We start from the raw sequence: 25,973 nt of genomic DNA, 5'->3' as shown, positions 1-25,973 counted from the left end.
ATGCACCTACAGTTATTTGGCCTTCAAAATTGTGGGGTGTAGGAGAGGCCAGAGTTGTCAAAGGAAGCCCTTGGACCTTTTTTCCTTGAAAATATTAATTTTTCTGCATGTGCATTTTGAAATGTATATGTTAGCCCATATTCAACGTAGTAAGATTTTCTCTATTTCATATTACAAATTATTTGAGCTGAATTTCTAGTAATTTTTTTTAAAATCCAGAGCTATTAACCATAAACATAATGACTAAACTGTTATTTTCAAGTTCACTGTGTATGTTCCAATAACTTTCATACTCAGCTAGGTGCAAAGAAAAGCCAGTTTCCTTGGTTCATGGGTATTGGTCACTTCATTTGATTTTATTTTTTTTATGTTTCCTTTGCTGCACTTTTAATTTAGTTTCATCAGTAGCTTGTCTTTATTTGCCTGGACTGAACATTCTTCTTTCTTTACCCCCTGTTCATTGCAAACAGCCACGGGGCAAATGTAGTCTCTCACAGCCTGGACCCTCTGTCAGCAGTCCACATAGCAGGTACCTTATTCTCCTGGTTTCCGCACTCTGTTCTAGAACACTAAGAGGATGATGGAAATTGGCCGTGATTCCTCTCAGTCCGCACCAACTCTGTCAGGTGGTCAGGACTTAAACAAGTGAAAAAATTCCCTTTTGTTAATAGTTTGGCAAAAGGGGCTCTCAATTACTTCAAATTCTTTGTGAAATAGAAATGCAGACTAATCCTTGGACATCTACAGCTTTTGCTTCAGAAAAATCCCATGTAATCAACATTTATCTTTCATATGCCTGATCAGGGTGAGTGTGTGTTTACATTCATGATATTTAATGATTATTTTATTTTGGCATGATTTAACAGAAACGCCAATAGGTTCATGGCAAACACTTTTTATCATCCTCTTTACCTCTAGATTTTAAATTAAGGCAGGTAATAGGCCAATACCATATTCTAGAATTCACAAAACCCACAGATCTGGATGAGACATACTAACAACCTTTTCTTTATTTCTTTCTTTATTTTTTTTTCCTGAAACGTTTTGTTCAGTTTGTGGGTTTTCAATACTTAAGCCTCAAAATTAAAAGTCAGAATTTGAGGGCATTGAGGCCTGGGAACACTTTCTCTCCCCTCCTAAGATGACTGCAGTATAACATGCTAACCTTGCCATGACTTGCCAAGTGCTTGCATCCATGTATTGCACCGGGAGCAGCACTGCCCCAACTCTGTCTAACCAGTAGAGAGCAGGCTTGCAGCTACAGCTTTTTGCTTTCCACCTTGTCTCCAGCAACCTATCATCTCTGCAGCTAACAATGCTTCTGCATTCTTCTTGTTGTCACTGTGATGTGTGTACCTTTGCTCTTCCACTGATCAGTTTACTAGCCTCTAGAATTATGATAATTTAAAAAAATAATTAAGCCAATGTGTGTAAAGAGGACATCTTTTGGATTTCAGCATCTTATGCATTGCTAAAATAATCAGAAAGTATGATTAAAATATATTTGTTCTTATTGAATCTAATAATGAATCTCATTTAACCTAAATTTCATTTATTCTCTATATTCAAAAATTAACTAATCCCTTTTTAAAGTAACTTCTGTTAGAGTGAAAGATTTTATGCCAGGAAGAACACTAGCTTTAATACAGTGATCGATCAATAAATAAGCAGACAAAAAATAACTTAAGAATATTTTTTTCCGTGAGAAAAATCAAGACTTTTTTCAGCAAAATGATTCTCAAATTTAAATGAAATGAGGAGTAAAAATACCCACCATGTAGATATTTACATAAACACTTCTTTTTAAAAAGTTTGCTTTACAGGTGTAGTTAGTGACATAGTTGCAAAACCATATAAGAAATAGAACAGGTAGAGTATCTTTTACTGCTTTCACTGACACTAAGAAACTGCCTATTATTAGAGGGTTTTGTTTTTTGAAACATAAGGAAACCACAGATATAATAAACTCCATCTTTCTGATGGAGAAAGAGAATTAATTTTTCAACTCCATTCTACTATGAAGCTTGGCATTTTGTTTCTTTTGGGGAGGGGAAAGAGAGGAGAGGGGCTTCACTCTGCAGTTGTTAACAGCCTGGAAGAATGGAAGATGTCTCTGGCAGAGCAGCATGCTTGCACTAGCACCGTTGTACTCAAGAAACATATTGTGTGCGCTTTTTCACTCTCCTGTGTAGTCAAACCACTTCTGCCAACCTTTTGAGAAGGTTTTCAGTTGTAGGTGCTAGCCACTGGCTCAAAGAGAAGCTAGCAGTGCTTTGTAGCTTTGACATCAACCTCTGTTCTAGCAGTGGCATTGGTGCGGCACCTTTCAGATCAAGTCTTTCCAGCACTGTTTATTAACACATCTTGTAGCAGTGCAACACAATGTTCAATATGTCATTCAGACAAGCATGGAATACGAATGAGTCGCTGCTGAATAGGAAACTTAATCAAATGCGCAAGCCAGACAGGTTGTGGTTGATGTATAATGTGGTTTTAACTGATAATGTGGTACAAGCTGTCACTATGTTCTTTAATATTTTGACATGCCTCCGATCATAGTACTTTGTGTTTGATCTTGCACTGGATCAGCAAACCCTGTTAGAGTTTAGTATAAAGGAGAAATAAAGTCAGTTTTAAAAGGCTTATCACACATGAGATTGTTAAGGAAAGTTCATGTAAAAAATTAGAAGGGCCATGTTCCTGTATAACAAGTGTGATATCCCTTCATCTTCTCCATTATCACAGCAAAAAGATAAGGATATGCGTAGCATGATGTTAAGCAAGGAACAAGCTTAAACTAGACATTACATTGCAAATTTTGCTTAAGTCTCATCCAAGAGGTATTAGTAATCATGTGCTAGGTGGGCAAAGCAAATCCAAGAAGCAAGTCCTCTTTCTTTATCTGTTTAATAGAGCTGTCAGAAGGGTACACCTGGATCTGTGCCCGTGAGTTTTTTTCAACTGATTAAATGTTAAAAGATTAAAAGAGTGGTTCAGTTGGCTCAGGGATGTTTACATTGTCTCTCTTGAACAGCTCTATTCAAGTCTTGGTGCCATAGTGCCAACCTCCATTTCCTGCTCTCCCCAAGCCTCCCCAAATGACTAGTGGATCTTTAAAGGTCACTTGGTGTTCCTGGAGAAGATGAAACCACAGCACTCTCTGTGCCTTTGCCCACAAAATGGCAGTCATCACCATACAGTAGCTCAAACACATTTGGGCTTGGCTTTCCATGATTCTTCTCCCACTTATCTCCCACACTCTTACTTAGAGCTTGTTGCTTAGACTTCATATCTAATAGCTTTCAAAATTGACATAATAATTTTCTTTAGAGGGTAAGCCAAATCTGAGATTGAGGTAATGTGATGCTGAGATCTAGGGAGAGAATCAAAGTCGGAACATAGGCAAATAAGGCTGCTCCTAGAGAGTCTCCTAGGCCACCGAGAGGAGTCATTGCCTTCATCACACCTTCTCCTTCATAATTCTAGCAACTTCCATCTCAGAAAATTGAAATCCATAGGAACAGAAGGTTTATTAGAAGATTGTTATCAAATGTAATTTCTCTGATGATCTGGAAGTATAAAAATTTCCACCTGGAATATATTCATGGCTAGACGTAGTAATTTGGTTTTGTGCCAACATTATCCCTTCCTTTGCTTTTACAATGGTTCACCCTTCTTTCTCCCTGTTTTGCACTGCTATATACAGGGTAGGCTTAGTATCTCTCAGGTTATATATTGGTAAGATCAGCTCTTAATTTTAAAATTTTTTTGCACTTTTAAGCTTGTGTAACTTTGATTTCATCTTCCAGAAGTATGTTAACCAAAATGATACAAACTGCTCCGGGGGAAATCCTATTAGTGCATTATAGAATATCATTAAAACAACCCTTCTTGTCTTCTGGAAAACTTGAACTGAAATGTATTTTAAAATTTCTTTTGGCCTTTTTCACAGATATTCAAAAGCCACATTATTGATTTGTGACTATCCTATGTCTAACAGCTCTAACTTCTCTTCATTATCTTCAGAGTGTGAACTTCCAAATTTATAGCAAAAGTTTTTATTGCTACCGTATGTACTATAATCTTAAAGTCCTTGAGCTACTTCTTAAAGCTACTGGATTCTTCCACTTTTTTCTGTGCAAGAAGCCGATCCTGTTTGGTATTTGCCAAGATTTCCAAATTCAGTCATTGTACAGATGAAATCTACTGCTCTTACGTTTTGTTCAGTAGTCATTTCATAAAGATATTAAATCAAGACTCATTCTCAATTAACTCCAGTAATAACATCTTACTAGCCCAGCGGTGCCTCTTTCATTGTAAGCCTGTTGTCTGCATTCCATTAGTCATTTACCATTAAACTCACTTTATTTGTTCCTATCAGCATCACTTGAATCATAAATTCCTTTCTGAAAATCTTTCAGATGTTTACTGCAATACAGATAGGCTACTTCAACCATATTTTCCTTGGGAAAAAAATGATCAATCATCTTTCAAAGAAAGTTCCTCTCTGAGCTGAAATTAAAGTTCACTTTGACCATCCTATCTATAGCCTGATAAATTAACTTCTCCTCTCTTGAACTGATATATCACTGACATTACAAACTACCAAATTAAAGGTAACTATTTCTTGCACTTAGGTTAATATATGAGATTTCTTGACATGAAAAAGCATCCTTTTGGCCAGGATTGCAGCTGTGCCTCCCTCTTTTGTCTACTTAGTAGGAATTGTGTATGGAGTGAGTAGCAGTTAGCCTTACTTCCTTCCCTCTTCACAGCACAACAAATGGTGGAGTAGCCAGAAGAGAGACAGTTAAAGAGGCAAGCTCAAGGAAAAGAAATTACATTTTCCTCCAAAGTGGCATACAATACTTCAGCTTTCCCTTCTCCTGCTGGACAAAATAGGAGTTCTGGTCCTTAAGAATAGTGAGCCTTTCTTATTAACAATGTATATTTTTAACCACCTCTCCTTACCAAATCCATTAAACACTCTAAGCTGAGCCATTCCTTTTTTCAACCAATTATGTGGATTGCAAGGTCTGTCTGCAATAAACACAGGCAGTACAGCACTCAGACTTTTTAATCTCCCCCTCTGAAGATGTTTTCATAGCATTTTATTATTTGCTTGTTTAATTGTTTCCATGCAGTATTGTTCTGCAGAAACAGTGTTTTGCCATGAATTATTTTAATTTTTGAAAGAAAGTTTATGTTCCTTGTTGAGATCAGCCATGCAGCTTACACATATCCCTCTTTCTTCTGTTTGGTAAAACACAAGCAAAAAGTGCTGGATTGTGCTATGAAAGCCTTAGGAAAAAGAAAAGAAAAATGAGGTGCTCACTTTGTCTGCCCTCTTTAGATTCTGCTTTTTTGGAAATTCTCCTTCTGACACCTAGTGTTGCCCCAGAGTAGCTCTGAGGCAATGAAGAAAATTGAGACTTTGCACATTATCAAACTGGAGTTTCCAGCTGCAGAAATGTGGCCTTTTTTGATTGGGATTAACAACATGTATACAATGAGAGCCTTGTAAATAGGTAGACCATGCAATCAAATGCTTGGAAGGTAATTAAGCACTCCTTGTTCCCTTTGTTCCTACCTCAGTCCATTAACTTTCTGTCTTGGCATTCTCAGACAGTAGAAGTCCTGATCTAATTGAACTTTAATATGGAATGCTCTGATGCTGTTAAATGTGCCATATCCTTTCAGTATGTTCTTCAAAATACATGATCTTACATTATGCAATAAGCAGCTTTCCATCCGGACTACAGTAATGTGGATTCAAACAACACGAGGTCTGATGTTCTGGTCATCAGCCCTTCTTGGGATATTTAGTTCAAGTTAATAATTTAGCATGTCTGAGTGTTTATGTATCTGTTGGTCATCAGAACTTAACCAAATCTGTCTGACTTCCTTGAAGTCTTTGTAGTGGGGTGCTGCACATATATGAACAAGAAAATAATCTCAAGCATAGAAGTAATTCTTTTCTCAACATGTGGGAAGGGGACCTCTGCTAGCCAGGCATCATTTTGAGGATGGCATTTTCATTTTTGTTTAAATCTCTCACAGAGATTGAGATGTATCTGTGAGACGGGATCAAAAGAGCAAGGAGAAGGCAAGAAAACACTTAGGAACCACCACCCCTACTTGCTTTACTGGGGAGCATCTGACCTCAGCCAAGAAGCCTGATCTCCCACACCTCCTTACGAGAATTTTTATCTCTTCAACTCTAAGAAGCCATGGATTTTCTGAGGCCTCATAGTCATAGCAACCATGCAGATGTTTTATAGCAACATGTCTAAGACAAAATTCATGACCTAATGTCTTAGTGGAAGAGTTCTGTAAGCAAGTTATTTGAAGGCGCTGAGTTCTTCCATTTTTGGCTAGTGCTAAAATACAATCCTTTCCCATCCTATTTAATTATCACACTGAGATGATTAGATTTTATTTTTCATAGTGGCTCATCAGTCATCCACTTATCTCAAAACCTGTCATCTGTATATTAGAGCTCTTGACAGTTTCAGTCAAAAAACAAAATGTGAAATCTACATCTTTATCCTTCATTAAAATAATATGCTGGATTTTTGTGCCTAATTTGAAGTGTCCCTTTGGAAATGTTTGTGTTAGAGCTCTTCTGTCCCATAGACATGTGACAGATGTGCCATTTCAATTCAGATCCATTGACACAAGGGAGAAAATCACTTGAAAGGTGATGGTGTCAAGTCAGTTGAACAGATAGATATTAGCTGCTGATTCTGTGCAAGATTCAAAATACAATGTACTTTGTAGAAAATGAGTCCCCATTGCCTGCATATTGGTGTATTAATTGAGTGAAGATTGATGTAACTGAATCTCAATGCATTTAATACCCTCGTGGATACAATATACATAAACGAATGTAGAAACTTATGCAAGCCAAATGCAACTGCCATTTTAAATTAGCAACTTCCTTTTTAGACAGCATGCATTGAACACATAAGACAGGTATGGGCCACCTTTTATTTTCCCCTTTTCTACAGTGGAGAGTCTTCCCCACAACTGATGAAGGGGCTGTGGGGTCACAAAGCCCATTCTGTCATGATCATTTGGTGTTTTCCTACACAGTCTAGAAATAGGTGGTCTCTTAAGTGTGTTAGGGTAGTAGCATGTTCAGTGAAAAATACCTCTGCAGTTGTCAATCAAAGTCTGTACAAATTGTAAACCAGCCTTCAGGGAAGGTTGAGTGCACGAGGGCAAACTCTGCTGCAGTAACATTTTAGTGTATTCACCTATCCATCTTCTTTTCTCAGGTCCACAAGAGGTGGCTCAGGTTCCTCCCCTTCTGAGGCTGAGCCAGCATGGTGGTGCCCGTCCTTCTTCCTCAGAGTCCTCAGAGCTGCTCTGCCACTTCAGCTCCTCTTGCTGCTCCTGATTGGGCTGGCTTGCCTGGTGCCAATGACTGAGGAGGACTACAGCTGTGCTATGGCAAACAACTTTGCCCGCTCCTTCCACCCCATGCTAAAATACATGAATGGTCCTCCTCCATTGTGAAGGAGAGACCTGTGAGACAGCAGGAGACCTTGCTGGAGTGCTAGCTGGGAGGCAGGATGGTTTCAATGGGTGACAGGATTCAGCGTGGCAGCTTTACCTGTCTGCTGTAGCCACCACTGTGCCCATATCATCCTCTGCTGGCACTCAGCTAGTAACGCATCAGTGTATCAGTATCAAACTGCACAACATATTAGCTGAGTAGCATCATTTCAATACTCACATCCTGGGTACTAAAGAAGGATGTGACATGTGAGGGAAATGTCATTCTGTCCAGCATTTGGGATCTTTTAGCCACTTTATATCCAGGTCATCGCCCTGTACTATGCATAGCCAAGGACTTGATACTGTAGATCCTTTCCTGTGTGCTGCTCTAAACGAGCCATTAGCCAGTCTTTGTTAAATACCCTCTCAGTATCTACAGTATACAAAATAACCAATGCTAAATAAATTTTAGAGCATTTGTAACATATGATTTTAAAGAATCTTGTATGGCAATGTATTATTCCCTGTGGTTTCTGTTTCAGGCATGGTGTTCTTACTTTTGCTTTGGATGCCCAAGGTGTAAATCTGAGAAGCACTTTTTTAAGGTTTAAAAAATGGATGTATTAAATAAGATCGTAAAAGTTTTTATGAGGAAAAATGTTGAATGTCAAGTTGAAAAACAAAGAACATATTTATGTATGTACAGTTTGCTAAGCCAAGTTTGGTTTGTATTGATTTCTTTGCATTTATTATAGATACCATAAAATATTTTGTCTACGTGCTTTTTAATGACAACTATGGAAACCTCTAAGTTTAGAATGAGATACATATGGTATAAAAAATATAGAAGACGTACATATGCTGCACTTCTAAAAAGAATTAAAAAATGCTGTAACAAATTAATGGTATTAGATATATGTTTGAATGAGATGATCGGGAAAACTTGACAAGTGGTAGAATACGTGGAAAATTATCACATTGGAAATTATACTAGTACTGAAAGCTGTCCATGGTTTGAAGTAATGGTTTGTCACTTCAGGTTTTTCTCAAGCTGCTTCTTGAAGGTCACTCTCACCCATGTGTTGTTTCTCTGTGTCCATGTGTTTATGTATGCACTCATGTGCAACCTTTGGCAGTTGAGGTTGAACCAGTCCACACTGATGCAGACTTTTTTTCCTGTAAGTGTACTGGAAACTGCCTAATACTATCCATAGCAGCTTAATACCAAGATAGATGTTTATGTTTTACCCATAGTTAGTGTAGTGGAATATGTCCAAAACATAAGCATAAATAGCAGAAAAACAGAACAAATTGAAAACTCATAAATTTTCTAGAAATATTGCAAAAAAAACCTTGCAGTCTGTGCATGGCACTTTGCCCAGCTTGCTCGTCAGAAATCAGCCAAAACAGGATTCTTTTCAATTTTGAAAAAATATAGAGCATGGCTCTAAGTTACTGCTCTTTAGTAAGTTTGGGGGTTTTGAAGCCCTGACATGCACTGTGAATTTTTCCTTTGTGTTAAGTGGTTTTACTTAGAATATATTAGTCTACATAACAGAAATTTAAAAAAAAAAAAAACCCAGAAGAATATACAAGCACATTAATTGCTGTTAGATAGAATTACTTTTGTGCGATGTCCTCATTTGAGCTGTTATGAGGAGAGGATGGTCAGAGGTAGAGTACAACGAGCTTAACTCCAGCATTTGGAAGGGCCAAAACAAATCTTCCTTTTCAGTTATGTGTAACATTAACATTTTTGTGAAAAGGATTTTCTATGTTCAAAAAATAACTTCAGTGTCTGAGACCCAAGTCTGGACTGATGACACAAGTATGTATTCTTTCGAAGCTGAGTTTCCTTCATTGCTATTCAGAAGTTATGCTAGGCTAGATTAGTATCCATAATCACTGATTCTGAGTAGACAGAGATAAGGAACACACATTGGGGCTACAAGGATGGGCTGTTAACTGCAGCAGGCTTGACATACTACATAAAATTTACCCTCCTATCTTTTCTGATATCATTCTCTTTGGTGACATAATTTAATCAATGGTGCACCTACATTAATAATTCAGTATTTTGCTGGACATGTTAATCCATGTCTGTGCATGCTTTAGACATCAGCCAGTCCCTGGGCTTGGTGGTTAATAGTTTGTTGAAAAATATTTTTTGTTTTCTTTTAAAAAAGAAAACACTATAAAGAATAAAAAGACTAATTTAGGGAGAAATGAGAATCTCAGCCTGACATTTTCTCTTATTTTTCAGCCAAATATTGGTGTTCTTATGGAAGTAGATGTAATCTAGAGGATAGTAGATAGCTGTGAATATAAACTTATGGAAGAACAGTCTGTTGAAGGACAGGCAAAAAGTCACAGGTGAGGCCTATGTTCATTTCTTACACTATGTTAAAACTGGGGGAGGGGCAGGGAGGTTTGAAAGGAGTTGATTAGGAGGGGGAGAGAGTACAAGGATGAGAGACCAGTTTTAATTATGTCAGATGCAATAATTAAGTACTTTATATAAGTATACTAAGTATACAGAGTAGGACCTAGCACACTTTGAATTGTAACCTGAATTTTGCCAGCTGTTTTGCCACTCTGTAGCCCCTGCTTCCCTTGGTTGTTTGTATGCCTCCCCACTTCCCCAACCCATAAAGGAAGAACAGCCTGTCTTCTGCAGAAGGAAAGCATAATTTGTATACCCCACTCAAGCTCACAGGGGAGTTTTGGGTAGTCACTAAAATGAAATGAGGGGTAGGTAGCAGTTCTTCCATTTTGTTCATGATGGTCATGCCCTTTTATTTTCTCTCACCTCTGGAAATGACAAAGTGATGAACAGCCAGAGAAGTGGAGGTTAAGCTGGTTAAATAGGTAGGTGAAAACTGATGTGAAATCATAGGAACTTCTTATAATTCATTCCTTATATAGAGTTAGGTCTAAGTGGGAAAAGAAGTGTTGATAATTAGAGAATGCAAAGAATTTGGAAGGTCACATCATCAAGTGTCAGTAGCCCTTTCAAATTCAGTGCATTTTTGGCTGATGATTACCTGCAGGGCACATGTGTACTTTCTCATCTCTGCCTTGCTGATGAACCAGTGGACACAGTGTACCTGCTATGCCTTGCTTCCTTTCAGGTGCTGGAAAGCAAAGCTTCTTGTGTTCATAGCTTCAAGCCCTGAGCTGTATCCATAGAGCTGACTATCAATGTACTGACTGTTTATTTGAAAGAGAAATTGGATGTAGAAATCCTTTTTGACCCAGAGGGATCTGCTTACACAAAGCAGTCCTCCCAGTAAGCAGCAAACTCTGTACAATGCCTGTGAATAAGGCAGTCACAGTGACAGACACACACTATGAAAATATCTCAGACAGGAAAATGCCTCTTTAAATCCTCAATCCACCATATCATCACAGATAGGAATGTCAGTCTGTAAGCTGATGTCTCAAGGGAATTGCAAGCAGTTAGTGCCTGGAGGTTAGAGGATCCTTTGAGTTCTTACTTTTGGTACTTTCAATCTCAACTCCAAAGTCAGCACCTGCTCAGTTAAGTGGTTTGAGTAATAGGCTCCTCCAAAAGGTATTTTGTGGCAGTGAACCAATTCCATTATAATTTCAAATGAGATTTTGCACAAGTTGGGTCTGTCTCTCTGCTAAGCCTGCAACCAATCATCTACTCTCTTTCTGAGACACTTCACTTACTTGGGCTCTGCAAACACAAGGGGCTGATTTCTGGTAATGTGCCTTGAGCCTTGGCTGCACGAGGAAGGGCAATGTGGGAGCTGCTGAGCTCTGGGTCTGTGTTGAAGGCATATGTTCAAATACAGAGAAAGTAGGCTCTGCATCTTGGGGAGCTGTAGTTATTAGCACATTGTACTTTTTCCCACTTCTTCTATAGACAGATGCAGCAGCTTCTGTAGAGGTGTAATCATCCCCACAGCTTTTTGCACCTTGCAACTCCGAACCTTACTTATTGGCCTGTGGTCACCTCATAGCTAGTGGGAGTTTGAAGGCATAATGGAAACTGGTTGCTCAGCAACTCCAGACTGTGCAGTAATATCAAAGCACTATCTCATTATGCTTATATTGATAATAGTGAAAACTAATGAGCACCATTTACCCTGAACCTACTGCATCTGTTTCTGGAGTTTCATTTGTGGACTGTGCTTTACAAAATCCGAAGGCAGACTGCAAAGTCGTATTTAGAGATGTCTGACACTGGTAGGAGTACAAATGATCTGAAGTTGACAGAACTGGTGTTCCCTTATTCCTCATAGCTATGAACATGATGGTCCCCATTACCTATCCCCCACCCTGTACCAGCAGCAATAGCTTCTTTCTGCAATAGAGAAATGGTTTCTCGCCACTGCTTTGCCACCCTTCCAGCTTCACTGCAAATGCTGTGAACACCGGCAGTATTGCTTTCTCTTGCCTCAGAGCTTTTTCCTGTGGCTGGTTATTGAATGAGAACAAAACTGCTAGGATGGTCTTATGAGCAATCATCCCTGGCCCTCAGTCTTGTGCTATTTGTTGTTGAGCAATCTGTTTGCAACTGATAGTATCTCTCAACATGCTCATCATCATCATGTGCATCTGAATGTGTGTGTGCGCATGTGTTCATAGGCATAACAGAAACTGGTTGCTCACAGGCTTCAAACTATAGATGCTATCAGGATGTAACAATTGTAGGAGAATTCTGGGAAATACAAGCAGAGTCAAGGAAAAGTAATGCATATTTTTAAGTAAGAGAAGAGAACATCGATCTTTTCACTTCCTTGCATTTCCCATATTATATTTATTTTTTGAAGCAATGGATTACAGAAAGAAGATGAGCAGAAAATATGATAGTGAGATTTGTGTTTAAGCTGGATGGTCTGGCTATAAACTTGTTCAACCCTTGCAGTGATGAATGGCAGAATTCATGTAAAACAGTGTTTGCCTAAGTTGGGGGTCATTTGTCTTTTGGCTTGTGTGCATTATAGGCACAGAGTTCCATACATAAGGGAGCTAGTCTAGGTAATGGCTGGGTGTTTTTAACCTTGGCAGCATGTTGTGAAATGCACTACAGCCAACTGAATTCTATTGCTGTTGCACTAGTTCTATTGCTGTGGCCATAATTAGACATAGAGGGATGTAGGTGTGAAACCTATATTTGGGAGAAGTTATGCTTGTTGTACTAATATTAAGAACATCAGAATTTTCTAATAATATTCCTCAATAAAGAAATGGATAGGAATGATTTAGAGAATTAATTTGTCTTACCAGAAAGCAGTAGATAAAAATCTGTGAAACACGATAAAAGGAAATTAATAACTGCTAGCTGAAGCACTGAAGATTTGTCATAGACTATGGCCTGATTAAATGATAGAAATCTGAATTATGTTAAATAATTGCTCTAAAAGCAGATAGGAACTGAAAGCCATAATGTCTGTTTTTTGTTGCCACTTAATATATCATTCCAGAAATGAACTGGTCAAAACTGCGTTGGCCAGTAAGAATCTATTTAAAGGTCTGAGACATGGCAAATGGATTTGACCACAGTGAGGTCTGAATAAACACTGGCACAATTAATTTTTGGAAGAGAGAATACTTTAGGAAAGTATTTTCCATTTCTTGTATCAGAGGTGTCCTTGGTGCACCACTGAGCTCTTCTGGTCAGGGATCATGCAGATGTAGATGTAGTTTGCACAAAGGTTACTCAGGTCAGGCTCTTTGCATTTTCAGGCACATTGTAATTCCTGGGAGACTGCTATTATGGATGTTGTAATTCTGGATTTTTCCATTCCATTGTTTTTAGAATGGATGTTTTGAAAAACAGCTGGAAGTAAATCTACCATAGTCCATTTTTTTATGTAAGTGCTCAAAAGGCTATCTAAGAAGTGGGACATTCATGTCTGTAGTATTCTTTTTATAAACAATTCAAACATTGTCTGGGAGGCTCTCCTGACCATGAAGCTACAGGTTAAAACACATGGTTGCAATTCTGTCTTGGCTAAACTTGAAGGGTTGTGTGGACAGGTATGCAAACCATGGGGGCAAGGGGAAAAAAAAAGTACTGGAAGAAAGCATGATACTGTAGCATTTTGGGATAGATAGATAGATAGAAGACATTTCTGATCTGTAGTGTCTTTTCCTATTTTCAGATTTAATGTCAGCAAAAAAATAATCATAGAATCACAGAATTTAAGGGTTGGAATGGACCTTACAGATCATCTAGTCCCAACCCCCTCTGCCATGGGCAGGGACACCTCCTCACTAGGTCAGGTTGCTCAAGGTCTCATCCAGCCTGGTCTTGAACACCGCCAGGGTCGGGGCAGCCACCACGTCCCTGGTCAACCTGTTCCAGTGCCTCACCATCCTTATAGCAAAAAACGTTTTTCTCACATCTAACCTAGACTTTCCTTCCTTCAGTCTGAACAAAGTCAGACTGGAATTCAAACTTTTCTGCTCTCATATGAATGCCTACACTTTTAAACTTTTACATACCCTAATGTGACTCTGATTGCAAAATGGGCAGTAGTATTTGTTTATCTCTACAGTACGACATACTTCTTCATCTTACCATGAATGACACAAGTTCTCAAGAGGTGAGTAAATAAAAAAAAGACATCTGACAAGAAACAAATCTTTCTGTCTTAGAGAGCAGCATTCAGTCTTTATGTGTAGAGCTAAGTATCTTACAGTCACAAACGTGTTGCAAAATCTGGCTAAAAATGCCTGAAAGCACAGCCTTTCCTCATATGCCCATTTTTCATCTGTTTAAAATGTTAACATTCTGAAGTAATGCACAAATGTGTAGGAATGGAAATCAGCAGGAGATAAATTTTATAGCACCTCTATGCCTGCAGAAATGAAGACATTAGCAGAATGACACCTAAATACTGCAGCACACAGATCTTAAGGGGACATGAGAGCTAGTTAGTCTTGCTCCTGCTGAGATAAGTGTCAAATGTTATTATTTTGATGGTCAATTTTCCTGAAGACTTCATGACCATTTTTACATTTGAGCCTCTGTGTCTGCAGGATGCCATGGTGAAGGGTAGTAATTGGAGCCTAGCTGGGCATGTAAGAAAAAACATATACGAAGTGCCCTTCCATGAACAGTCTTTCTCTTTTCATAAGTGAATACACTTATGAGTGCTATTTCACGTTAGGATTTTCCTCTCCACTGCGTGGGTGGTGGAGACAAGCAGTGTAATGCAGAGAGGAAAGAGATCTAAGACTTTTCCAGCTTAAGAAACAGCTGCTTCATGGGTCTTTTAATGGTGCAGTATCTGGATGGGGAAAATTTTTCTTTTAAATCCATCATTGAATTCTGAGGGATAAACATTGCCAAAGGCTTTTAATGACAGATAGTGCTCCACTGACTGAGAACACTAAGTTGTAGCCCATGAAGAAACTGTTGTCATTGTATAACAAGAGGATTGCTTTAACTAAAGAGCATTGCTTTAACTGTGAGAAAAGAAAAGCAGTCAAATATATTCTTTGATGGTGCCTTAAATGTCATACCTTTCTAATTAGAGTAAAATATGCTGGACAGGCATCACTTACATGTCAGGAAAGAGAGAGAAAGGAAGGGTGTCCGGAAGCCAAATACATATGGCTGTGTACGTGTATGTAGGCTCCCTCATGGGAGTAGGCAGCTTCTCTGCAAGTTGTTGTGTATGTAGTGAGGGAAGTGAGAGTCATGGACCCACTAGAGGTGAGCCAGGAGTTTTAGCTGCAGAGCACTGCAGTGAAATAAAAAGGCATGTCCTTGATGTATCATTTCTCAGATTACTTCAGCCAACAGACATAAGAAATCAGGAATGAAGCTGGAGTCCCAGATGGCTCCTGGCTATGGAAATATGCCCAGTGCCTGGCTGCAGAGGCCCTTTTCCTGGTGGGTTCCTCCTCTGTGTAAGCAAGGTGACATCCCGTCCACCTTCTCCCATCACAGGAGACAAGTCATGGGAGGGAATGAAAAAGAGTGATCTCATCAGTTGTGATCGCTGGCAGCTGTGTAAGACAATGGGCACAAAATAAACCACATGAAATTCCATCTGAGCACAGGAAAACATTTTTTGATATGAAGGTGATCAGACACTGGAAAAGGGTGCTCAGAGCGGGTCTCCTTTTCTAGCTATTCAACACTCAATTGGATATGGCCCTGAGCAGTGTTCTTTAGGTGACCCAGCTCTGAGTCAGAAATTGGACTAGTCAGTCTTCAGATGTACCTTCCCAGCTCACTGCACTGCACTGTGGAACTGTGTGGTCATATTGTACTCCAGAAAGAGATATGGGCAAAAGTATGACTAATCTCAGATGATGTGCAATCCTTTGCCCATTCAAATGTTACAATTTTTGCAGCTGTAAATATGTTCAGACTGTAGCCATGTCTCCAAGAAAACGAAGTGCTCATTTGGTCCTGTGGTTAAAAAATTGTATAAAGCCATTGAATGGTGTCATGTTTTGACTCAGCACTGAAAATAATTTTATTATTTTGAGCACAGGTACATGTGCCATTAGTTCCTATTATTCTGACCTACCCCTCATGGCCAAAGTAGCTCTCAGTCAAGCCCTTTGTCATGGAAGTATGTTGCAAAACAGTCATATGATTTGGAACCATTGTTCAGCTCTGCTCGGCACTTAGAAATCCCAGCAGTCTCCAACTTTCTTTTGGAGTCTGAATAGGCTATTTGCTTTCGTGTTTGGCGAGTTGTAAGGGGAGGTTTCACATGGACAAAGTCTATTGCCAATCCCGTCTTAATCATTGAGATGATAGTTAGAATGAAGGTAATAATATTTTTTCCTTTTAAGTGCAGTGAAACATCACTTTAAAATGAAGATATTTTTACAGATATATTCATGTGAGAAAAGAGAAAAACCTATGAGCCAATAGTCCCATGTGGAACCAACGTGGCACAGAAAACAGACGAAAAAAAGACACCATATAGGAACTATATTCTCTCTATGTTACTGATAGATATATATACTACAATACTGAAATACCTATATATGCATGCAAATGTTAGAGATTACTGGTTTGACTCTTTGCAAAGACCAAATATTATTCTGAGTGTATTTTACAGGATAGAGTTCAGTTCAAAGCATTTTTATGCCTATGAAAGTATCTTCATTTCTTTTCAGCCCCTGCCTGACAGCTTAGTCAAGACAATTATTTATTTCCCCTGAGGACTAGTTTTCACTTGGGAAAAAAGTGCCATTTTACTTGATATTAGCTAACTCATGGTAAGTGGCAGTCAACTACAGAAGGCTAAATTCAAGTTGTCTGTTCCACCATTATTTCACAAGATAAAATAAGGAACATAAAGAAAAATAGGAAGAACATTAAAGTATATAAAGCACTGAGTACGTGACTTCCCTGGTGTCATTATAAATATAAAGACCAGACCTAGCACTTTGTAGATTCTAGATATGGCCACTCTTTGATGCTTTCTGGAAAAAGTGAAGAAACTAATTAAAAAACAGTTTTCATTTTCACTTAAAAACTATACCATTTTGTTGTCTACTGGAAAACAATAAGCAGAGAAGCATATTTTTAAATCTCTGCAAAAGACAACTAAGGAAACAATGTGTCCTGTTTAATTCTTTATTTTCAACATCAAATACATTGATAAAAATCTTGCACCAATCAGGTAGCTTACCATATTTTTTATTTAGACTTTTTTAGAACTTTTTTTAGGTGCAAAACAAAGAAAAAATACCTCACCAAAACAAAGACATCAATAATTTCATATGCATCAGTGAAAGAACAGAATACTTCAACAAATATATTACGGTAGCTGAGTCTATACCAAAGAAAGGACTTTCCATTGACAGACTACATAGTGCACACAAAAGCGTTAGTTTTATAGTACATACAATATGGTGATACATAAAGTGGCTTAATAATGCAAGTCTCATGACCAGCAGTCTATCCCTTCATTTTTCAGTGGGCATTTTCTGAAGAAACAGACTTCTAATTATAGGCACACAGGAGTATAGAGCATACTAATTTGCAAGTTGGCAGCATATAAATTTTTTAATTTTTTGTTTGTTTGTTTCTTAGGCACATTTGAATGCAAAAGAATTAATTTATTTTTCTTGTAACACAGTGCAAAACCAAATACCCTTTATGGGCAACAATCATTTTGAATACAACTTTCAGGATATAAGGCTATCTACACTTGAAGACTGAAAGGGAATGATGAGTGGACAGGGTAGGACATTACTATTGGGGAAATACTAATTTAAAACTCTCAGATCAATTACAGATTATGCTATAGTTGCAGGTGACAGCAAAGACTGATACCATCATTAACATCACCCTTCTTTTACATGTTGAATTTCTACCTGTAAAGCCATATCACAGTTGTAGATAGCATTGAAAACAGGCATCTCTTTATTCAAAGTAAGAAATGCACTTCACGTAAGTTCAGCTGAGAATACCTTATGTACAAAATCCCATTAGCTTTAGGTTGGGTCGCACTCTAATTTTAAAGCAGGATATTATATACACAAGAGAGGCTTGTTGTGTTGTTATCAAAGCCTGTGATAAGAATAAAGCCCTAGTGAGGCAGAATTTTGACTTTGTTGGTAGTTTATTTATTTTTAAACATTTGGCACAGCTCTTAAGGAATCAGTCAGCATCAATTGAAATGGATGGAGGCTCCAATACAAACCCTGGCTTGGATGAAAGGGATGGATTGTAGGGTTTTTTGTTTTCTTTTTTTTCAGTTTGAAGTCCAGTGACTTGCTGACATTCCTTGCAGATTATTTCTTTAATTATATTTTAAAATTATTAGACCCCTCAGTGTACAGAAGGCGAAAAATCATTAAGTGATGTCACTGAAACATAATAGTAAATTTGCCACAAACACACACCAAGAAACTTTCATTAGACTACTTTACCCCAGTACAAATCCTACTGCCCCAACTGGGAGTTTTACCTGAGACAAAGTCTGCAACATCAAAACATGGCTCGAACCACTATAAACCAGAATAGCTTTCACATATTGGAAACTCAGACACCACTAAGTGCTACACATGTCCCTTATCTCCTCTCGTGCCTCCCAAGCTTTTCATATTTCAGTAACAACCATGGTCTCAAGCAAAGCAAGTTCATCTGGTCTATTTCTGTTTGGCTTCTGCTGGTATTACATACATTACCTATGTTTCTAGAGGGTTTTCTGGTTTTTTGACTTTTTTGTTTTTTTTAAAAAAAGTCCATGTATAAACATTACAAAATAATTCTTTTGTTAGCTGTCCAGAGACATCACTGTGAATGTTTTGGTAAAAGCATAATTAGCTGCCTTGAAAAGTTTCCTTTTTTTTTTTTTTTTTTAAAACAAGCTATATATTTTTATTTAATATCCAGCACCAGGTATTCAGGTAGTACTGGTTTGTCAGCTGCAAATATAAAGTATATATGTATATATATATATACACACATAAAATAGCATCTTGTGAAATAACAATTACCAAATGTCAGGCACAATTGTTTGCATACACAAGAGCATAATTCAGAATTACATATGAAAAAAGTTGCCATTTTTGTATCATAGACTTTCTTTAATTAATTGAATAGCTACATTCAGCTGTCTGATATGTGGATAATCATCCATATAGATAACTTAGGGAAGTTTACTATATTCATTAAGGTGCTGCTTCAATTAAAATCTCATGAACAAGTTAATGACATGGATCCTGAAACTGCCCCAAGGTAAATGAATGTGTTACTGGGAATCACTCATTATTTCTATGTTGCCCTTCACTGTTGTCATCACAAACATGGGAGGAGTGGTTGAAGCTAAATTGTTCCTAGCAAGGGCCAAGCCTAGGATAGCATGCATAATTAAGACTGTGAGCTGACTGATAATATTTTGTATGTTCCAAGACACGTTATGATACCGTTCTGCTTGCTGCATAACACTTCAAATCATGCTTTTCCAGCTTAACTGGGAAAATCTGTAAAGTGTAATAGTACCTGCCCTATGTAGGTACCACCAGAATCTAAGCCTCTGTGAATTGCTCTCCATGAACTATGTTTTTTCCCCTAGGCCAAATTTAGACTTGAATCGATGTAATGAACTGTTTTGGGATGTAGGAAGGGAGGCATTTGTTTAAACCAATTTGCCTTCCAGCTTATGAACTTGATCTGTTCTCTGTCATAGAGAACACCAAGTTGCATGTACAGTATTTAAAGAGCAGCTCTAACTCACACTGGGCTACAAATGAATGATGAAAGTGTAAGCATGTAAATTTAACTACAAGGATTCCTGTGCTCCATCCAGATCTTAGCCTGCGCTCATTTCAGGGCATTCATGATATTTCTAACACATCTGAAAACCAACTGCTAAAAATATGCCAAATATCCTTTTTCTTTCACAGCATTTAGGAACCCTCCAAAAGCCCTTAGGTACCAAATCAACGCACACGCGCACACGCGCACACACACACACACACACTCACTCATGCACTCTTGCTGAATACACAAAAAGACAAAACCTTCACCACATTCAGAAAAAAAAAGACACTATAGTATGCATCAATAAAAGTCCTATTAACTTACAGTGACTGCTTCACATGTTTAGGCTTGCACAGTTTTCAAGGAATCTTCTCAAATGTAGGTAGCATCTAGCTTTAGACTTTCAAACTGTGCATATCCTCAGATATGTACATGAAACTATTATAGACATCATTATGTACATTCACTAAAGAATTGAATTTTTGACTTGGAACACAAACTTGTCCTATGCCTTGCTGCCTTTACAATTGCTATGTAACTTGGTCTCACTGCACACAGGCTCTGCTTGCGTGACAGGGAGCGTCATTAGACATAGGCGCTCCTGTACGGCGTAATGTATTTCCTATATTTAGTTACTACAGGATATTCCAATCAACATAATCCAACATAAAGATTTCAACCATAGCAGTAAAAGAAGCATCCCCAGAACCCTTTCTCTAGCGGTGTGGCCAGCTGCTGTGGAGCAGCCTACACATATGCTATGAAATGTCCTCACTGGCATGGTGGTCACTTCCAACCAGCTCTTGGAATAGTCCCTGGTCCATGCTAACTCCCAAACTGCACCTGTCAACCAGAAGTGTAGATAACACAGGCAAAGTTTATCATTAGACTAGTAAAATATCCCTGCAATATGTAATAATCACATTCCAGTATCCAGCAACGTTCCCTGACAAGTTTAATTTTCTGGCATAGAGGCAGTCAAACAGCAGCACCAACTCTTACTTTGAATAGCACACCATATGAATTACTTCCATCTTTCTCCTTCGTGTCTTGCTGAAACTCTAGATGTCAATGGACCTTTTGTATATTTACAGTTGGTCTGAAGAATCAAATTAATCCTTATGAATAACAGTTGCAGACATGCATGGAGAGAGACAGATTTTTCTTCCTGGACATTAGTCCCAGAGTCTTTACCATGGCCGAGGCTCCTTACCCAGTTCTGGTGTCACAGGTGAGCTGGGTCTTAACGGTGATTTCAAAGCATGCCAAAATGAGAGCCAAAGAAAGCCAATGCAAGGCAAAGCCTGCTGCTCTGTCTGCAATGCCAACCCTCCTGCACACAGCTAGGCCACACTCTTCTGAGTGGGATGGGACCATCCCACCCTGCTGTGCCAGTCTCGCACTGGCATCATCATGCCTTGCTTTGTAGCACAACAAAGTGCAGGACAGCAAGACCTTTTTTATAAATAGTGTTAGAACCTGCTTGTGTGTGAAGACATTTTTTTAAGACCTGATGACTTTTTTAATCATCTGGTCTGATTTAAGAGTAATTATCTATGTTATCACTGTTTGCCACGTTGCCCTGAATTTACACTGTTGAGCAACAGAACAATTTGACTTTGTAGCATCAGACAATATAGGATGCATGCAATGCAATTCATCTAGAGGATGTGGTAAGGGTACCTAAAAGTTTGATCAGAAAGAGCTTGTGAGGGAGTTGTCCCCTGATGTAAGCCAGCAAGGTAAGACAGTATTATTGTCAGACAGGGGTTCCTTTCTACTGTAGGGAGAATCAGAAATCTAACTAAACTACCAAGGCAGTCAGCAGCAGTGCAGTTTCACTATAGCACACTAAGATGCCAGTTAACTTTCTATTTATCCCCCTGGCAAATAACCAGAATCTCTACCAAACTGCTTCAAAGCTTCAAGCAAGTAAAGGATTAAGCTAGCTCAGGATTTGGGGTGGATATCTACAAAGGCTACCACTCATGAAGATACCAATATTCATGGGTGGTATGGCCTATCAATTTATAGTAAAATGAATGTATGGTTTATATTAGGACTTACCCAACTTACATGCAAAATTAAATAAACACACTGCAAATTTTAAATCAAGATAGCCTGACAATCCTTGCTGGGTGTCCACAGCAATGAAATGTCTTCCATTAGGATAAGCAATCAATTTAGGCAAGCACTTGACAAACACTCAAATGGAAAATGCAGGTGTCTGTTGTCATTGGAGTGTTTTCAAAGGTGGCACTATAGACGAAATGAAGCATGAGCTAGGTAGTACACTGCTGGGTTTCTCATACCATTATATATGCTGACTTCTGTTTATATTGTATTCTGCATATTCTCCTCTTCTTTGCTATTTACGTAAAAAGACTGCAAGGAATGAGATGAAGCTGATGCAGTTGTCAGCTGGCTCAGGTTCTCCTCTTCCATTGGTGCAGCACTCCTGGCTGCTGGAGCATGCAGTCGGTGAGCGTCCAGCATCTCCAGCAAGAGATCATAGAGTGGAACTACATTCTTACACTTCATATTGTACAGGTGCTCCATTCCTTTGTTGCTGTGGGTTGTAATGAAACAACAGTTATTTTCCAAATAAGCTATGGTGAAAAAAAAGCTATCAGTTAATAATATTTGTTAGGTTCATATAAATTCTATCTTCTACAAAACAACTAACCTAAACAATGCAGTTGCTGTACATGCCTGCTACAGTTAAGCAGAAAACAGCACCTTCAAAGAACATTGCAGACTGCCCATGGACAAGTTGCCTTCTAAAGGTGTCTCTTTTGCTCTTTTTCACCTAAAAGGTAGCCTAGAGTGCATGGACTCCTAACATAGCCACTGTGACTAAGTGGATGGGATGAATCTTGCCTTTCCATAATAAAAAACCGTAATTTTTCTTTACTAGAAAATAAGCTCAACCAGTTTTTAGCAAATGCTCACCTGTAATAGCATTCATTCACAAACTATGAAACAATTAACTTTACTGTGCATCTGAAATTTCTATAATTGTATAAATTCTTATTAAAGGGGAAAAAATAAAGTATGATTAAGACAAGGACAAAGAAACTCCACAAAGTCGCACAAGTGAAAAAAAAAGCATGCACACACCCTTGATTTTTTCCCAAAGACCATCGGTCCAGAAGGTAAAGTCTGCATGTTTCAGCCTTAGTAGCTATGATGTGGTGCTTACTCTAATTTTATTAGCTGAAATAATGAAAATTAAAACCTGTGTAACAACATCTCCTGTACCTTCATAAAAATAAAATCTATACTGTATCTTTGTATAGACTTATTACGTTAACATCACTGCCTGTGAGCAGTTACTTTAAGAGCTAATTACATTTGGGAGAATGATTGCTGCTATTAACAGTGTCTCAGACAGCTCACCTCTGATTGGAATCCCCTCTAGACTGGAATTCTGTAGTACTGCATTTATCCTCATCAATACAATACACATAATGATCCTAATCTCTTTTCTAAAGTGATTTGCAATCAAGGCACTTGTGAAAATTGGCTACATAAAAGTGATAGTTTTATTAAATCTTGTGTTAGCCTTGTAGAGGCTAAATTTGCAGAGCTAGGCTACTGCTACTTTAGTATTCTGCTTGGTACTTTTCAAACACCTGTGTCCAGGTCTGGGGTTCTCAGCCCAATAAAAACATAGACCTGTTAGAACAGGTCCAGAGGAGGGCCACAAAGATAATCCAAGTGCTGGAGCACCTCTGCTATGGAGACAGGCTGAGTGAATTGGGGTTGTTTAGCCTGGAGAAGAGAAGGCTCTGGGGAGACCTTATAGCACCTTCCAGTAATTAAAGGGAGCCTATGAGAGACCTGGAGAGGGACTTTTTACAAGGGAGTGTAGTGGCAGAACAAGGGAGAATGGCTTTAAACTGAAAGAGGGTAGGTTTAGATGAGACTAAGAAGAAAATATTTTCTAAGGGTTGTGCAGCACTGGCACAGATTTCCCAGAGAAGTTGTAGGATCCTCCATCCCTGGAAGTGTTCAAGGTGAGGTTGGATGGGGCTCTGAGCAACCTGGTGTAAGTGGAAGGTGTCCCTGCCCGTGGCAGGGACGTTGGAACTAGATGATCTTTAAGGTCCCTTCCAACCCAAACCATTCTATGATTCTATTATTCTAAGATGCACATAAGATTAAAAGCAGATACTGCTTACAGCACTACCAAAACAAAAGGCAAAAGAAAACTAAAATAAACAAATGGGGAAAATATTTACTCCATTCACACCATAATCCAACATAATGTTTTGCAAACATGTTTCATACAACTTTATGGAAAATACACTTTAGGCTTTTTTATTTGTCACACTTTGGTTTTTTGAGGGTTTTTTTTTTGTAACAGCTCTTCACACAGTTTGCACTCCCACCTGTGAAGTAAAAGTATGCACGTGCATTTGTGACACCTCCCTTGCACAGGCCCAGCACAGGAGTGCTGACTGGGTGCTTGCTCTCACCTCATGTGTCTGATGTGAGAGAGGATGAGGAGGAGCTGAGCCAGTCGTCTATGTTGTTGCTGCAGAGAAAGACCTGACTTAGCCATTAAGTGTATCAGAGTGTCTGTGATTTTGTCCAGGACACGGTGAATATAGTCTTTCTCTTCCAGAGATTTCAAGGTGCTGGAAAGAAAAGTGTACACACCTAGAGTAGGAATGAGAAAGAAAACAAACAAACCATAGACAAAAATTACTTTGGCGAAGTCAGACTTGCCCAACGTACGCCTCGTCTCTGGCTTCTTCAGCAGAAGGAAGAAGATGATGCCTCTTCCCTGCCTGGTTCTGGACCAGGTCTGGATCAGGTGGTGAGTGACACTTGAAGGTAGACCTACCCATAGGCTGTGTTGTTGGTCACTCAGCTCTGAAACCTTGAGGAGATCCTGTTCCCATTGAGAGCTCTGCAATACTTACCAACCAGCCTAAGCCTTCATCAGTTTTTGCCATTTGCTCTGCTGTTTAATGTTTGATTTTTGGTGACTTGCTAGTCAGTCTAGAACTGAATAATATGTTACCAGAAACCATGTATACAAAATCTGAGTTTGCTTACACTAGCTCACCTCAGCAAAATCCTGCAAACCAAGCAAGAGCCTTGAAAGGTGTGCTTCTTCAGCTGCAAACCCAACTCTCTTTTAAAAACCATGTCCAAATCAACCTGTGCAAATTTTGCTGTCTTGCATCACTTGCTGCTTAAAGAGAGCGACCCAAAGGTTCGTACCCAAAGGAAATTTTTCCAGAGAACAAAACACTTTGAAACTCCCCCTCCAACAGGCCCTCTGCATCTCCTATAAAACACTCTAATCCAGGCATAAGAACTTTTGCCAGTAGTAATTCTTGTGTGCATGAAGCACATCAACTTTCTAAACTGGGAAATTCTAAACTATTTCAGGCAGTTTTATCTTGATTTTTTTCTGGATGACAACACACAGCCAATGTGAATCAGGTCACAACAACACTGTGCTGCCAAAAGGCAGCTGTTGCATTCAGCATCAGTTTTTTAATCTTCTGGACTGAGCCAATAACTCTAAACAGGTCATATTACCATAATCCAGTCCTGAGGCACCAAAAGTTTAAGATGTATGTGCAGTAATACAATAAAACTGGCTTCATTATAGTATGTTTATTGTCCTGTGTCTATAACAGACCCAACAAATCCTGTGCTTTAGTCCTTCTGTGTCAGCTCACAGATTCAAGAAGATACCTGGGTTTTGTCCTTGGAAGAAATGGTTTCTGGATTTACATTAGATTAATGGCTATCCCATTGGATTTGAAGAGAAGAATATTTTGCCGTATATCAGAGAAGTCAGGGGAATTGAGATTTTGTCATCTTCTTGACCTACCTCACCTCTTCACGTCATCTGGGTACTTCAAGGACCTGACACCTAGAACTACTGTAACCTGCAAAGAGGTTTTATGACTTTGGGTCTTCTGTACTAAAAAGAAATCTACATTTCTGTTTGTGAATGTCATTGTGAGTGTCTCTGGGAGAGACAGAGTAAGAAACTGCTTTATAAACCCAAAAGGCTAACTCAAACACAGCACAACATCTGTAAATCATCAGAGTTCTTAATTTTGGTAATTATTGCTGCAAATTTGATATAGATAGATATTATTGTGGTCTCTTTTCTCACAGAGCTTTTTATATATATTATTATTTTTACTGAATTCACCAAACAGAAATAGCTCCAGGGGCTTTCCTCAGCTTAACCTTTATCAGCTAACTCTGAACC

At 38.7% G+C, this 25,973-nt stretch overlaps 2 protein-coding genes across 4 annotated transcripts in view; one reads left to right on the top strand and one right to left on the bottom strand.

Annotated features, from left to right (window-relative positions):
- SYNE1 (spectrin repeat containing, nuclear envelope 1) overlaps positions 1-8,011 on the top strand; it is a gene marked incomplete at its 5' end in the record, with an annotated part of 80,752 nt that extends 72,741 nt beyond the window's left edge. Inside the window, 2 exon segments of the mRNA XM_009084237.1 lie at positions 471-529; positions 7,281-8,011. Of these exon segments, the coding sequence (XP_009082485.1) occupies positions 471-529; positions 7,281-7,521 (300 nt within the window).
- Positions 8,012-21,191: 13,180 nt separating this feature from the next.
- The window catches only part of ESR1 (estrogen receptor 1), a 106,957-nt gene continuing 102,175 nt past the window's right edge, over positions 21,192-25,973 (bottom strand). For 2 of the 3 annotated variants that reach the window (XM_009084234.1, XM_009084236.1), the window contains exons 7-8: positions 24,208-24,391; positions 22,061-22,295 (exon numbers count right to left, since the gene is read on the bottom strand). In XM_009084234.1, coding sequence (XP_009082482.1) covers positions 22,061-22,295; positions 24,208-24,391 — 419 coding nt within the window. Of the gene's footprint in view, positions 22,296-24,207; positions 24,392-25,973 lie in introns of all 3 variants that reach the window. The other variant, XM_009084235.1, reaches the window with a different exon arrangement.

This window comes from Acanthisitta chloris, unplaced genomic scaffold (genome assembly GCF_000695815.1).
Source record: "Acanthisitta chloris isolate BGI_N310 unplaced genomic scaffold, ASM69581v1 scaffold1081, whole genome shotgun sequence".
NCBI classification, from domain to species: Eukaryota; Metazoa; Chordata; class Aves; order Passeriformes; family Acanthisittidae; genus Acanthisitta; species Acanthisitta chloris.
Note: the sequence above shows the minus strand (reverse complement) of the source record. Positions and strands in the feature narration are given on the sequence as shown.